Here is a 17,479-nt window from a genome sequence, read left to right on the forward strand (position 1 = left end):
GTAAAAAATGAACTATTGCTGGTACATTTGCACATGCAACCCCACTTTAAAAAAAGGCTTTGTTGTTTGTCATTCAACTTCTTCATTTTGTGATTTTGAAAGCTGTTATCTGAGGAATGTTTCTGTGACATTTTTGACTTTACTCAACTGGAAATTACAAACTTTGTATAAATAGTATCATACTGCCCAGATGTCTCATTTTTGAATTTTTTGTAGTTTCTTCAGTAGGAAAAACTGCTACTCAGCCTTGTGGGGTTTCTTTTTCCTTTTTTTTTTAAAGTTTATAAGAAAATTATTCCATTCTTTCTGTTCCTTGCAAATCTCTCCTAAATCAAGTAAAATTATTTACCTTGTGTTGATGTTTTGCTTCTTAGGGCTTATAGATCCCATAATATAAAATTATGTTTTATAGCCAGTGACTAAGAACAGGTTTTTTACTACCGTATTTGTATTCCCATATTTACCATTCTGCCTTTACCACCTTTGCAAAACTGTATGCAGGAAGAAAATGTATGCAGAGAAAAAGCCCTGAAACAGCTATTTAACACCAGTGTGAGGAAGAGAGGACCAACCAAACTACTTACACAGGCAAAGTTAGAAGTTCCATCTGCATTTCAAAAAGGAATGCTGAGCCTGTTAAACCTGTTACAGAGAGACAACTACTTGCCAGGTAAGGGATCTAGCATAGACGAAACATCAGCAGCTGCTACTGCTCCTCACATAATTTTAATCATGTGCACACACAATCTTGTGAACAGCTAAGACTGTCAGTCACTCAGAGCTGTCACGTCAATTTACATCTCCGTGTTTGATCTTAAAAGAATGTTTAATCTTTGCAACTGATGCAATACATTCCGGCTGAGGACTAAATTCTCACCAGGATTTTGGAAAATTCTGTATGCCGAAAATCTAAGTCCTCCTTCTTGCCAGGAGAGAAAAATATTAGGGTGTAGTAAAACTGTATCATCAGCACTTATTTTAAACATTTCCAGAATTAGCCAAGTAACTTTAAGAGTCAGTTCTGAAAAAAATATTTTCAGGCTCACTTTTTACAATGCAACTAACACTACAGAGTAACAATACTACCCTGCTTTGCAAGACAAACCAGCCAAATCTTCAAATTGCAAAAAAGAACACATTTGGGACAGGTGTCTGATCCTATTGGCAGTCACAGGAAGAAAAAAATGCTAACATCCCAAAGACAGAAAGTGTAACTAGAAGATGCTTGTTCTAGGAACGGGAATTAAATAATATTTTGACAAGGAATCGCAAGGATGACAAAGACACTATTATATTTACACAATTTGATTTTTAACACGACAATGTGCTCTTTTCATATGCTAGTATCAAACACAAAAGCAAATATCTTTCGTTGTGAAATAGAAGTAGGAAATTTTGGCTTTATAGCTTTCATTGTTCCTAATAATTTTCACTCCGATTAATTCAAACTTCTGAAGCCATTTCATTCATCTGTATACTTGCATTACATACAACCTTCATCCTCCAAATTGAATTAAGGGACAATCGCACGCATTATAAATGAAAATGTAATCTTCATCATGAACTCAATTGTAAATATACTAAATTATTTAAATAAAATAACATATATAAAAAGACATAAAAATAACATTTATAGAATTACATTATAAATCCACAACTTTCATCATACTTTTTTTTTTGCTTCACCTGCTTTTAAGACAAAGTATTTACTGCATCTGCTCTGTTCTCAAGCTTCAGAGGTTTCTTGGTTTTTTTATTATTTGCTCTTTATCATAGGTAATTAATTTCCAAAAGAAATCTGTCTCTCAACAGTTTTTGCTTCTGACTTGAGTTTTGAAGTTTCATACAGTAAAATTTAACCAACGTTTTGGAAACCATCAGCATTATTTCAATTAAATAGTCTCCACTGAGCGGGCAGTTATTCCCCAACAACATTCACCAAAACTGAAATGATACAAAAAGACCTAATGACAGGCTCTTCCAGTGAGGTTTAAACTCTCCACAGAACAAGCTGTAGGTCATGGACTTCTCTGCATCTGATAGGTTTTTTTAAGAAGACCACCACAACCTCAGATAGTTAAACTGACCAGATACCATGGAATATGAGATGTGGGAAGAAAGGAAGAACCAAGTATCTAACTAAAAAAGACAGCAAAGAACTATCCTAAGAAGGAACAGTCCTTCCACAACACAGGTCGCCAAGAAAGATTCTTGCAGAGCCATGAGCTGGATCAAAAAGAATAGTACCAACTAGGCAACCTCCTGTGTGAAGTAAATTGCATTATATTACATTTCCTGGCTTTACTATTACAAATATAAGCTCGTCAGACAAAGACATTTACTCAATCGAGATTTGCTGGAGAAAAAAATTCAATGAAACATCTTTTCAACAATTTTAATGTCCTTGATATAAAGGAGGCACCAGTAATTACAAACAAATAGCTCAGCTCCCCACAGACCTTACTAATTTGTGGTACTGGTCTTCTCTTACATGCACCTGTAGAGTGCACTTAATGAGATATTTACCTTCCTTTGTGGGAGAAACAGAGCAAATGCTTTCCATGCCACTATGCAGCCTCATCTATCAGCAGCTGACTGTTACTGGTCGTTAGCAAATTATTTCTTTGACTTCTGTTTACTATTTCCAACTTTACCTATTCTACTTCCTGGGTCTTACTACTAAGCCTAACTTTTTAATAGGAAATTGACTGGTTCATCCACACTAAAATCTTTCTGAAAATAATCCTGAAACATTTAAGTTATTAGCTAAACAATTCATTCTTCTCACAGACTTTAAAATAAATTCCAGCAAAGACACTTCTCAGAGTCTTCACAATAATGGCTACTTAACTGCCATTCTCAAGAGTTAGTATGACCATGAAAATGTATTTAAGAATTACTCTGCACTATGGTTCCAGCTTCACATGTTGTGAACCAGTTACCAGTTGACATTGCAGAGCTGTTCACTGAGTTATTATTGACAGGGTCATTCACAGATCTCACACTACCTATAAATCCCAGAAACTCAAGAGCATTGGGGTAAAACCAAGTCAAATTAGCAGTGTTCTTACCGAGACCAATGTTTTGTTCACAAAAAATACAGTTTTGCGAATTTTTATTTTTGTTTTATTGGAGTTTGGTATATCATTTCAAAGAAAAATGAAAAAAAAAATTATTAAATTATTTATATTTACCTAAGTTATATGAATTATATAGTGGGATGATAAAAAAAGAAACAGGGAAAGAGAAACATTAAATCAAAATTAGAAGCTTACGCACCATTGTAGAGGTAAAGAAAAAATATTTTTGTTTTAAAGATCAGCAAGGTAAAACATATTTGGTCAAAAAGATTAGCTTCCTCATTTGGAACTAACAAACATATTGCATTTGAAAGTGAGAGCACTGCTGACAAGTACTCTGAGTGACATCAAAATGCAGGAAATGGATGAATAAAGCACATTACACATAAATCATTTTCTTATACTTTCTGTAGTGAACTGACAGATAAAATCTGAAGATGAAAAATTTTCTAGAACAGATTTCCTCTAATTCACACAGCCAGCAAAGCCAGACAGAGTTCAAAAGAAAGGTTCTAGTTGATTGGTAAAAGGTACAAAGCTGGAAGAAGGTGAAGAAACAGTATTTCTACTGGTTATGCTTTGGGTTTAATTTCATTTTATCTGGCAGGTTTAACCTTAGCGTTAATCTAAAATAGCCGCAAGAGACAGCTAAATCTATCACCTACTAGAAAAAAAGGATAAATGCAAAGTTGCTAAGTAATTATCTGAAAGGAGAAACTTTGCTGAGAAGTATTTTGGGTTAGGGTACATCACTAAGAATAAAGTAAGTAAACAATTTATGTGGAGAAAAATAAAGACTTCAAAAAAGGACAAAGAAGAAAGGCAGATGCAGTTTATAAACATGCTACTGGTATAGGATATCTAGGAAATGGGATCTGCAGTCAGAATGCTTGCTGAAGAAAATGCTGGTGTGATAGGGAGCTGCCACTCGCCCTTCCTCAAAAAAAGCCCAACAAATGTCTGACATGCAAGAGTGTCTGATTTCATGACCAAAATTTACTTCTACACCAGAATAACCTACAAGACCATACATTTTCAGCAGATGGTTTGATGAAGACTGGTTTGATGAAGACTGCAGGCTGCACCAACAACAGGTAGAGATGAAGAACTCCTCAGACTATCATCTAAAAGCTCATCAGATCATACAGAAAGTGCCAGAAAAGAACACATCTCCACAATTGAAGAGAGGTCCTGCAGCAGTCCTTCTCTGCAAGCTCACGAGAACAAAGCACATCATGGCCTTACTTGTTCTCTGATCTACTGGCTAAGAACCATTATACTAAAAGGATCAAGGAGAAGTGATACAGCTCACCAATGCCAGCTTTATTTCAGTCACTGGCTCCTTCTATGCAAACATATTCCAATACTTATTTAGAACATCATCCTGGCTGGTCAGTAACAGCAACAAGGATAAAGGGAAGGTGTGTGGAAGGAAGGACCTGATTTAAGTATTCAAAATTGCAATCAATGTCAAAATTATGTTAAATTCACTTCATACAAGGCATAACAAACTATTATTTTCCTTTTTATCCGTATGTAATGTTCACAAGACAGATCATGATTTCACATTCTCACATTAGTCTTCATATGTGCTGCTTCAGGGACTGTTCTTTATTTCTATCACCAATCTCCTTCAATTCTCCACCAAAATCACTTTGCAATTCTGCTAGTCAGAAATCACTACTATTTCAAAATGGAGAAATAATGACAGATGTGTATTCTAAAACTAGGTGAAAACACAAGATAGTTACCTCTATGCTGCAAATGTGTATAACGATATAAAATCACACAATATCAAAAATAAAAGAAATCCATAGGCTTTTCTTTTGTGCCTCACAGGAAATAGGTAAAAAGTTAATATATCCTAAAGAAGCTTAAAACATTCCTGTGAAACAATCTCAGGCACAGAAATGACCTCTGACAATGTTCTTGTAAGTATTTTCTGGGGCTGCTACAATCTTGGTATCTAGGTACAAACTTGCAAAACTACTTGTGTGCTTACAGGAGATGTATAGGGTTTGGACAATGAAATGCTCACTGGACCAGCTTCTAACACGGAAAATCTTATAGTGGTTTGCTCCCTCCCTGGTCCTATACAATTCTTCCAGACGTCAGTCCTTTTCCTCTTGAACATTAAACAATGAAAAGACAATACTTACATTAGATACCACTGTGATAAACGCGTGTGCTATAAGAAATGGCAGTGTCTCAGGGGTTCCGTATTCAAAACAATCCTTCATGAGGGAAAGGCCATTTTTTCCACAAAACAGACAAACGTAACGAAGCAAGTGCAATGGTACTTCTACATCCTAGAAATATATAGGGGAAAAAAATATATTTGAACAATCAATACTAGGTCCATTCACACACACAAAAGCAACATTAGTATAACACAAATCTATACAAGAGAGAACATGGCTATTTTAAGTTTCTAAGAAATGTGCACCTATATAAAAATGGATAACTTACATTCATATCACAGAATGCCCCTAATATATTGCTTTCTTGAGCAGAAATATCCTGTTTAAAAAGAAAAAAAAACATAAAATCAACTGAAGCAATAAAAGTACACTTATAGAACAAAAAATAACTGACCATTAACAGATATTATTGTCAACTAAGAGAAAGAAACCAAACCCCTAATTTAGAAGATTACAGAAGCTCAAGCTTTGCACCACTTTTACATTGCAAAACATACTTTTATGGTTCATCATTTAACCTTTGTTAAAATGTATTTATAAGTACACAAATACATGCTTAGATTAACACCTCAGCAGTGGCCCTCAATCATTCTTCATTCCCACCTCCCTTCAGACCTCCAACTTTTTTCAACAAGGATACTGCAAAGGGGATAGCCAAGCACACTGGCTGCACACCAGCCTGAGAATTACAGAACAGACCAATCTAGGTGCTTTTGAATGCAATTTTTGCATAAAGATGAGGCATATATCCAAAGATCTGAACTTAGATGAAATGTAGGATGTTCTACAATCCTACACTTAATGACTTAAGGGGCTAAACTGTCAAATTATTCATTCCCATCAGAATATTAACATTCTTTAACTTCAACTACTATATTCTTTCAAATGTAACAAAATGCATCATATAAAGTGTCTAATACTCTTTACATGATTAAGCTAACTAAAGAAGGGGAAGGAACTGTATCATCCTATCAATCTGTAAGCTATTTGCTGCTATTTATTAGCTATTTTCTAGAAGGACTAAACTGAAAAGGGTTTTGAAAAACAGCTTTCCTTTTTAACGTTCACAACACCCACTTGTTGGCCAGTATAAAGGAAAAATTTTATTTATTATGGTTGTTACACATATTGTGTGTATCTTGCATACGGCTGCAGGCAAAAGGGCGCAGAAGATAACATAAAACCTGCCAGCAAAACCACAACATTGCCATGGGTACTTGAAGGCAGCTAACAGCACACATTCTTCTCCTTCCCATCCCTCCATGCCAAACACCCAGTTTTCATATTCACAAATCAAATCTAAGTTTAATATAAAGTTAAGTTTTTTAATGAAGTTTCCTGAATATATTTCAAATAGCTGTGTAGGAGTAAGCTTCTTAAAACTCTACCAGAGGATGCTGGAGGCAAGCGATTTTGGATGGATTAAGTGTGATACAAACATTTTGAATTATTCAATATGCTCACATTATATCTAAGCATTTATTTTCTTTTTACTTCTGCTGAACTCTAAGTCATGCCTGAACTCGTGATACTCTAACAGTTATTTTTAAAACAGCTTTGAAGCCAGTAGGTGGTATGTTTTCAAGTAGCAAGAAAAGGTGTTCAGCGCTCTGCTCATAAAAACTGCAGAAATAGTGTGAGAAATTTCATTAGTTTTCTTGAATAAGATGGAGACTTGTTGTCCAGTGAAGTACAGCTCTTAGAATACAGAAATCAAAAACTCATGAAGTCTGTTGCATGAGTCCTGCAAAGCTGACTGAAAGTGGTGTGGTTGAGAGACCAAGTCTGAAAATGTAACTTCTGTTCTTGCAGAGGAGAAACAGAACAGAGACCGAGAATTCCTTAAGATGAACTTTATAAGGAAAGAAAAGAATTCCTCATGGGAATCTAACATGGTTAAAAGACACCATACCTTCAGATAAAATGTACTAGCTGAGGTCTGACATGGACACAATCTCAGTGGAGGGCACTTAATTCGGGATATCTTTCAAGAGAATATTTACTTGAGAAGGAGAAGCAGAGACAGCAAGAGTCCAAAGAATCAGGGACTACAGACACCTAAACAACTGATGTTTTTCCTCTTTCATTTTATCCTCTCTCAAGAACTGCTTCATCGCTCATTCTGAGACAGTGCAAAATTCAGGAGCACACTTTACACCGTTGCTTCTTTCTTTACAGGATTTTAAGAGCCTCCATTTTCTAGGTATTTTTTTTTTCCTTCTGAAGTGTCCATTCTAGGTATTTCACTTGCTGCACAGAGTAAGTATGAAAAGAAGAACAGGGCACATAAAGTACTCTGTATGCAAGTTCTCTTAAAAGATAATCCATACATTAAAAAAAAAAATAAATTATCAACTAATTCCAAAGTATGGACATTTCTCAAAAAACAAATCAACCATATTTATGAAAGTATTTTGAGTTAATTTTGTTTAGGATGAAAAACAGACACAAATGGGCCTCTCTCTGGGCACCAAAAACATGGGTAGATTTCACCAGAAGCAAACAGTATATTGCCAGATGTTATCTTTACTGGCGTTTTTAATATCTATTTCCTGAAGTGGGATGACTTCTAACTGACTGCAACCAATTGGGCTATTTTGTAAATCCAAACTTAGCAGAAAGACATTTTTCATTAGACTTCTCATCAGTTTAAGAAAAATTGAGACAAACATTCTGTCCAAACAGACTCATATCCATTCTACATGGGTCAAGAAAATATACTTGTCAATATACTTGATTTACTTTCATATGATGTAGTTTCACATCACGTCCTTGTATATAACACGCTTCTGTGACATTTCTGCCCTCTGCAAGGCCACTTGTTTAAGGTAGCTTCTGCTGTCAAGAGTAGACAGCCCTTATGGCTACCAATCAGACTTCCATGGTCTTCACTCTCTCACTTTAAAAACATCATAAGAGACAAAAATAATTCTTAGCCCATATCATTTAAGGAGAGAACCTCTAGGACCATGTACAGTCAGACTTTTGACTACCAACCAATCTCACTTTGTCAGTCATTTTCACTCAACTTCATGAACCCCTAAACCAGGGAAAACCTACTTTCACATTAATTATTTTCTTCCGCATTAGATGTGAAAGCGTAAAATGGCTTTGGCAAGCACCTGATAAGAGGATCAGAGTTCAAGACTTCTGTCATTAAGAATAAAGATCTTGGAGGTGCACGCAGAGCAGTGGCAGTAATATTGACCACCAATCGTTACCAGAAGGTGTTAGTAGCTTGTGAAAGCCTTACATTGAAAATTTTTAAATGACAGTCATTTCTAGGCAAAGTGAAACCTTAACTGGATATGACGACTTGATGAAGTTGTGTAAATTCATCTCAAGAATCTAGAACAAGGAAATTCTGAAGTCTGTGAGAATGGTATCTGTTTTACATAAGAGAACGTCCCTTTTTCCAGGGCAAAAGATATGCTTACAGGGAGAGCTACACAAGCTTCTCCCAACAAATTCTTAACAGATTTGGTCTGTTCAGGAATCTGTTCAGCTTGCAAGTATAGATGATACACTTAAAACAGGGATTTCTATTTTGTGATCCCTTGAGGACTGAGTTCCAGCCTGATCTAAACCAAAAAGTACTCCCATTACTGGGACTAATTTGTCTCCATTCAACTAAGATGTGCTCTAGACTGCAATCCAAAATTAAACTCTACACTTCAGTAAAAGAGTTACTCACGGTGGCCAAAAGTTTTGACATTAAAACAGTGAAGAGTGTTACTTTAGAATAATAGAACCCTAATGCTTCCTAAATATAGCAAATCTCAGTTTGTGAGAAAAATGACTGATACTGGGACCTTTTAAATATAAATGAAAAAATCCACCCCCCCCCAAAAAGGAAGAAGGTACACAAGTATGTCAGGTTTGCATACCACCCTAACGTACACCTGGAAACACAAAAAGTCTAGCAGAAAAGTAAAAAACTTTTCCTTCATTTGTCTGTACCTCAGGAAAGTGTTTTTCATTCTCAGCTTCCCTTTAAGTTAAGTTTCTAGGATAGCTAATGAATGTATTCAATAATTCTAATTATATATATCAACAAGATATATACCAATATGTCTAGAGTAATAGCCAGTCACAGGACAGCAGTCTACAGTGTATCTGTGTCCAAATCACTCTAGAGCTGCAATCAAGTGAAAAAGAAATCCCACCAGGCACTCTGAGATTTTCTTTTTGACATTTGGAAGCAAAATTGAAGGGGAAGAAAAAAAATACATTAAATTGTCATTTAAAAGTAGTGAGTGTGCATACACATAGAAGAGCTGTTCCATAATTGTTCATTGCATATTCCTATGAAGCTAGTTTCAGTAGGCGTCTCATAGGAGTACAGAAGATAAATCACTTCAGTAGTCATTGATTCTTTAATTTTTTTTTTAACTGACATGATAGATCTACCCTCTAGAGTTCCTACTTGCAGAGGCTGAACTACAGCTTTCTTTAGGTACAGTGAAAGTTTAAAAGGCAGGCCAAAATGTATGATGGGAAACCTGAAATCCACAAATCCTAACTTTGTCTTATAGCTAAATATACATCACCTTTGCACATAAATATTGTAAAAGAAGTGTTATTAACTGTTATTAACTATCGCCTTTTATTAGACTACCATAAATTGGACCAAAACCCAGCCTTTCCAAGAATTATGTTGTTTCAACCAGGAAATGCTAACATCATATTTATTTCAGAAATTATACACCGCATTATTTTTGAATATTTGTTGTTGTTGTTGTTGTTTTCAGAAAAATTATGGAAAATGTGAATGGTAGCAATAACAAATATCACAGAGAAAAGTCAGCACCATAGAACAAAGCTACGTGTGTAGAGCTCAGTTATTCCAGTCAATTAAACAGCTGTTCTAACAAGTTTGGTCTTGCACAAAGTTTAGATTATGAAGCTTTGCTTCTAGAACCATAGACTGTAATGAAAAGAAATTAATAAACTATTAACAGGTTACCTTCTGGAAGAAAGGCTTCGCTATAGTCCCCTTTTTGCCTTCCTGTTATTTAAACAGTACAATAATTCAGTGTACAGTTCCATCCAACACTTATCAATATATTACCTATAACAATTAAGCATATTTTAAAGAAAGTGTAAGAGTATGTGTCATTTAAAAAGTTTCTCTGAAAAGTTCTACTGAAGTCAACAGGAGAGCTCAATTTGCCCATCCTGTGTGAAAGCAACTATCATCAAACACACAATCTACTCATTACATGAGAACAAATAACCTTTCACAAAATAATGAAATATACACATAAAGATAAGGTATACCTCTATTGTGGGATGGGTATTATGCTTATAAGCTGTGTACAGAGGAAACTGAATCTGAAAGATTTTTGCCACGCACAGCAACAACTTTTCCTTCTCATCAGTGCTCCACAAGCTAAAAGTATCAGTGTTCTTTGCAGACTCCTCCTCTGTCAGGATACAAGTTCTTCCAGAATCTAATTTTTTCTCTATAGGTTTTTGCCGTTCTCCATTTTCTTCTTCACGAGACTCTCTTTCTACATTCAGGGGCTCATCAGCATGGTTACTGTGATCTTGCCATGTTGAATCTATATTAATAGTGCAATGTTTACAGAGCTGGTCCCGAAGAGCTTGAACTTGGGCAATCACTAAGTTAATAAGCGCACATACTACTTGGTTAAAGATCTCCAAATGTTTATACTCCTTGAAACAGCACAGACATTGTCTGTAAGAAAACAGAAAATAAAAATAAAAATCCCTGAAGTTGCTAAAATCAGAACAGGTAACTGACCAAAAGGACTCTCCGCATTAAAACATTTTAAACAACAAAATATTTGACAGACCTGTGAAAGTAAGGAAATCCAAATAAATCAGTCTCTATAAAGCAGCAAGTGGGAGTCACAAAGCTTTCCTTAAACCCTGTGAACATCCCATTACTTCCAAATGCTTACCAAAACTATGAAGTCCCTCTTATGGTTTAGCAGCTCCTACTGTGAGTAAAATATACAAAAGACATCTTAGGGGCGAGGTCACCGTACCACTAAAGCAGCAGCGTTCTTCAGTATGTTCCCAAATTCATTTCTTCACCTGGTTTTCTCTACTGATATTTACTGCAATAAACCACCTGACATGCTTGTAGGCTGTGTAAGATTGTTATTTTTAAATCAACAGGGCTGGAAAATAATTGTATTTTTAACTGAATATTTAAGCTCACTCCTTTTATTTTTTATTTTGGTAGAAATTCCATGCATATTGGTACCCTTTACCCATAAGGGAAAAAGCAGTACCGAATAACTTCATTACTTCCTTCACTATGTAGGCTCAGAGAATATTCCTCTGAATACCTACTGATATACTTTAAATTGTAAAGAACAAGGGGGGAAATGATACACCATTCCTTTATCAATATAAGAAGAAAAATCAATCAAATCACCAAGTTAGAAAACTCTCTAACACAGCTCTAGTTGTGAGCAAGGCTAACATGTATGTCAAAGAGATTCTTGGTGCATAAACCCCCCAAGACAGATATCCTAGAACTTATTGTCTGGGAACATTTGCTTCTTCCATACAAACAAGTGATCTCCTCATTCTGAACAAAAGGCAGAGGACATTCCTCTAAAAGGAACTAAATCCTGGAGAACATAGAGAATAAAGAAAGCAGTGATGACTAAAATTAAAGGCTACACGCTTGTAACAGAATCTTTGAGGTGGACTCAGCTCTTCTCACTCAAGGTCTACTGAACGATGTAAGTGCTATATAAACTGGCAGCTGTCTTGCAGTAGAGACCCTTCGCCAGTTACATGGAACACAGTGGACTCCAGTCCATGACTAGAGTTCTCAGATACTAAAATAATACAAAAATTACCATTTTTGAAAGAAATTAGCAGGCAAATGATAGAGCAAGAAGCCATCAATGAGAAGTGATTAAAAAATTCTCCTGCAAAGCATAGCCTTTGATCTGGAAACTGGGCTTAATAAATTATAATTTGTAAGGGAAAACAAAGACAGAACTCAGAACTATCACAGGTAGAGGGTTCTGCCTCTCTTGAGGGAATACAAATATGCCCTTGAACTACAGCTCTTAAAGCATGTAAGTTTGGAATACAGGGTGGGGTTTTTTTTCCATTGGGTTAGACAAAGATAACATTCAGTATTCTCCAATTCCAGCACAGATACAGTGATGGAAGCATCTAAAACCTTTTATTCCATCTATTCAGGAAGAAAAATTCTTTTAATATTGGGTAAGCAGAGTGTCTTTACTCATTTGAAAAACAGATTTTGTGATTTACTTGTAAATGTATTTTCATATTAACAAAAGACGACAAAAAATTGCAGGCAAAACCAAGTGTATCCTCAACCATTTATCCTTGGAGAAAACAAAAGTACATTAGGTCCATCACTTATGCCTACAAATTACTACCCCACTTGGCTATAACAAATTATTCTCAATAATAATGAAAAAAAAGTCTGGTGAATACTTCTCATATATCTGCATTTGACTGCCAACCAACATTGGAGAAGTCCCTATGGGGCAAAGGCACTTTTTTTTTTCCCCCTGAGATGGAGGTATGTGCAAAACCTCAAAGTCTTTGTGTGTCTGAATGTGTTCACAGGAAGAAGAGCTCCACCAAAAATTAAAAATCTATGAAAAAGCAAGTATGGTACAAATATGACTTCTTTGAACATCGTAATTTCCAGAAGGAAACTGAAAATGAAAAACAACGTACAGATGGAAGAAAAAGGTATTGTTCAGGCTGAATTGTCAACTGATGCTCTGAAGGAAAGCAGAGATTTAAACTACAGGTAACAAAGTAAAATAGTTCTTAATGAAGGCTTCAAGCACAAAACAACAAGCAGAACTCTCAAAAGCCCATTTGGCAGAGTAGAAACAGGACATGAAATTAAAATGTAAAGTAAAACTCCTCCTTGTGACCTCTTTGCTAGACTCTGCTTTGAATACATTAAGGACTGCTTTCGATGCTTTTTTTCTTAGTATGCAACCATACATGTGCAAGGTAAAAAGAAACCAGAAGAAAATAAAGAGGTAAATGTTAGCCAGTCTTTGTTTTTTCTTCAGGTTGGATTTGTCATGCTATAGCTGTTGAACAGGACAAAACTCTAAACAGATGATGACCTGGAAAATGACTAGGTTGCGATTGCTCGCAGACAAACTTCATATCTAGGACCTGTCAAGAAATGACAGAGTTCTGGTTTCTGTTGCTGCCATTTATTTTAAATCAAAATTCCTTCTCTGTGTTTAACAGCATATTGCAAAAGATAACAAACTTGCTTGGAGTGTTTCTTTGGGCAGAATGAGGAAGAAGGTGACTCTGCTTTTACAGGTATCCAAAATGTAACATTCTTTTTTTTTCTTTTTTTTTTTTTTAAACACCAGAATAATGTTTTTCAAATTTATTCTCTATGCTGTTTACAATATTTCTTTCAATTCAGTTTGGTCTTATGACCACTGCTGAACACTAAATTCCAAACGTCCCTATTGTAGACTCTTCCTAAAAACTAATATCCGTACAAATTCCTTGTACTGGAAATAAAAACAGTAGGTGTGAGGTAAGCAGAACAGTTGATATAACTACTTTTAAAAAACAACAACAGTAATTTAAATAATAGATTTAAAGGAATAACGTAGTTGATTTAAGACAATGTGCAAAGGATCTTCTGTATCAGTTTAGCAGCTATGAGCTACAATCGTTTGTCATCTTGACTCTGAGTATCAGCAATTGAGAAAAATTTACTATGATGGTCACATTCAGAGTGATCTCTCCTTAGATTCTTCTTACTCTACCCTGGCCCCCACAGAAGGTGATCAGAAATTTTCATGTTAAAGCATTTTTTGTCATTGCAATATAGCTTCTAATTGCTGCACAATTATTACAGCATCCAAAATACCAATCTGATTCAGTATGTTGTGCCCAAAATGCACTGTTTATTGTTACTTTATAAGTACTAACATGTCCTTCACTCTCTACGTATCATTTCGTTACACCTTGATAACGTGCCCATTCTAATTCGCTCTACTGTATTTTTTAAAAATGGAAATCTATTGTTGAGATCCAATATCATCAACACTCAAACTCATTCCAAAATTACCTTTGTGTCCAGGAATTGATGTAAGCAAATATCTTGAGGGCATGTTCCTTTCTGAGCTGCAACCCATCAGCACCTTCAATGTCTGATACTAAAGAGAACAAAAACATAAACATACTATTAGCAAAAAAACTGTGCGACTGCTTTATTTTATTAGAAATTATCTTTGATATAATGAAAAATAGAGAAATATATTTTGCAAATATATCTTCGCATTGGAAACTGAAGTCCTCAACCAAATCTACGTATTTTTTGCTTCAGTAAACAGAGGTAGGGGTTAGATGCAACTTACTTGAAAACAGAAAACTGCACAGCATTCTTGAATACTGCTGTGAAAATTATTGACTGATAACAGCCCTTTCCTCTAATCTTCTTCTTAGGAACTACTATTCATAAGCTGCACTGGGAACTAATGACTGCTGTGCACTTTCAGATATGAATCTTCTTCAAAAATTCTACTCATTAACCAGGTGCTTCCCCCTCCCCCTGATTTTAAAAGTCTGCATTTTGAGATGACCATGAAACCTTAACTTCCTTTTTCTGATCAGATAAAGATTGGGAAAAATACCAAAAAAAATCCCACAGCAAAACTATCAAGATAAGAACAATGTGCAGGGTATGTATAACGTTATTTCAGACTAAGTTGATGATTATTAGTTTCAAATATAGACATTTATACCGACATTGAACCATAAATTAATCACTAATTAGCAAAAAGATAAGTGCTTACTGTATTTATTATGGCTGGAAAACAGAACAGTTATGTACTGAATTCAAAACCCAAATATTTCAATTTCAAATGTCCCAAAATGCTTATACACTGTAATAAGCCAAACATCAGTAGTAGTCTACTTCTCCATTTACGCATCACCCAATCATTAGGGCACTGGATTCTGTCTACTGGCCACATACCTTTAACTATCAATGCAATTCTCATTTCTTCCCTGTCCTAAATTTCTATACACTTCTAGTTATCTAATTGCTACACAAATTGAGAATGTCAGCATTCCTTTTAAGTTAACCATTTAATTTATAAAAAAAAAATAGTATTCATTCCCATATTTCACCCGTGATTTCAGGTATTACGTGCTTAAAAAACTACTACACAAGCAAGTTTTGTGGGAAAGCTTCTCTAACAGAAGCAAGCTCTTCAGAACCCCTACCTCAATCTCTTTTCAAGCCTCAGTGTTGCGAGGTCCTATGTGATCTATCAATATAAGTTTCCAACAACTAAAGCTAATGAAAGTCTTCTGGCACAGATCAGAAAGTAAAGTTCAGAAGAGTATCACTTCAGAGAATAATCACACAAAACAAATTGTGACTTCTTTGAAATAAGGACATTACGTATGCACATACTATCCTGGGTTCAGCTGGGATAGAGTTAATTTTTTTTTTTTCAGCAGCTGCTGTGCTTTGGATTTAGTATGAAAATAATGTTAATAACACATATTGTTTTAGATGCTTTTAAGTGATGCTTACATTAGTCAAGGACTCTTTCAGCTTCCCACAGAAGCTGAGAGGGAGCACAGACAGGACAAGCTGGCCAAAAGAATATTCCACACTATAGGTGTCATGCTCAGTATAGAAATGGGGGCTAGCCGGGGGGCAGGAATCCACAAACACTGCTTGGGACAGCGTGGGCATCAGGTGGTGAGAGCAACTTGATTGGATCACTTTATTTTGAATATACTTTTACCATTATTACAATTAATATTATTATTTTCCTCTCCTGTTGCTGTTCTATTAAAGTGTCTTTATCCCAACCCGTAAGTTCCTCCCTCACCCCCCTTTTCTCCCTACCCTACTGGGAGGGGTGGGAGGAGTGAGCAAGCGGCTGCATGATCCTAGTTGCTGGCTGGGGTTAAACCACAGCAACAAACATACATATTTTCATATATATGCACACACACAAAACCAAAAATACACAAAAAGCAGTCTCTCAATAGAATACCATTAAACTTTAAAAATCACTTTTCTGTTTCTCAGCTAGGCAGCTTTAAAGATCCCTACCTAACACTGGACAAAGTACAAAATTGGCAAGCAGACTAAAAGATGAGTATCACTTGATACTACTTTTTAATTTAAACACCACAAATTACCATGACACTTGACTCTCTTAAGACCAAAGCACAGTGCTGAAGAAACCAACAACTCCGTAAAACAATTTAGGTCAAGCTGACCACAAAAGACAGATCCTTAACCATAGATAGTATACAAAAAAAGACTTGCCCAGCATAAAAGTTTCATAAAACCCTTGTTTTTTGAATTTTGTGAGCATTGTTTCATTATGAATTTCTTCAAACTTGACACAAAAACTGTTGACAATAATTTAGTAGCAACAAACCTAATTCTAACTCATAGGATCTTAAATACACATTTATAAAACTTCCTTCATTCTCACACCACCCTACTTAAAAAACACACAGTCACAAGTAGCACAGTAGCTCCCAACTTCCAGAGCAGCCTTTTCACTGCACTAGTTTGAAACGCTCTCAAATTTCCCTCTATGAGATCAACAAAAACTGAAGAACTGAAAATTAAGTAAACTGGTCCCTTAAAAGCTACAATTGCCACATAAAGTGTACAGAATGTAGAAGTTATGGAAATACTGAAAGCATATGACCCAGGTCAAAAAAGTTGGGAGGTATACGCACCAGTTGGAGAAACCTGTGGTTCTCCTGTTTAAACATTCTACATCGCACATCTAGGCCAATTTCAACTGGTCTTATTTACTAATTGTTGCTAATTAATATAGTGGCTACATACACTATTTCCCTTCTGTTTTCTGTACCTAGAAATAATATTGTTCCTGTTCCTGAAAATACTCAGCAAGTTCTAAACAGGAGTGATCCCACTGAGGCTGCTGCATTCCACTGAATTTAAGCTGATCTAAGTCTGTGTCACTACCAAAAGGGGCAGTGACACATCCCACAGGGCTTCTGCTGCTGGACCTTAGCTGAAGCTCTCTCTTTTGCGCCTTAGCAGAAATTATCTTTTTCAACTCAGCTAATTTATGTCCTCACAACCAAAGTTTAAATCTTAGGCTTTCAAGTTCCTGTCTTATTCTGGGTATCAACTTTGTGGATGCTCTTGATTGACAGCACCTCTCTTCAGGG

At 35.6% G+C, this 17,479-nt stretch overlaps 1 protein-coding gene across 1 annotated transcript in view; it reads right to left on the reverse strand.

The window, feature by feature from the left end:
- The window catches only part of USP34 (ubiquitin specific peptidase 34), a 110,003-nt gene extending 99,199 nt beyond the window's left edge, over window positions 1-10,804 (reverse strand). Inside the window, 4 exon segments of the mRNA XM_014966347.1 lie at window positions 5,240-5,389; window positions 5,550-5,600; window positions 10,562-10,623; window positions 10,626-10,804. Of these exon segments, the coding sequence (XP_014821833.1) occupies window positions 5,240-5,389; window positions 5,550-5,600; window positions 10,562-10,623; window positions 10,626-10,659 (297 nt within the window). The 5' untranslated portion in view covers window positions 10,660-10,804.
- Window positions 10,805-17,479: the final 6,675 nt, after the last annotated feature.

Source organism: Calidris pugnax, unplaced genomic scaffold (assembly GCF_001431845.1).
Source record: "Calidris pugnax isolate Ruff unplaced genomic scaffold, ASM143184v1 scaffold31, whole genome shotgun sequence".
Taxonomy (NCBI): Eukaryota; Metazoa; Chordata; class Aves; order Charadriiformes; family Scolopacidae; genus Calidris; species Calidris pugnax.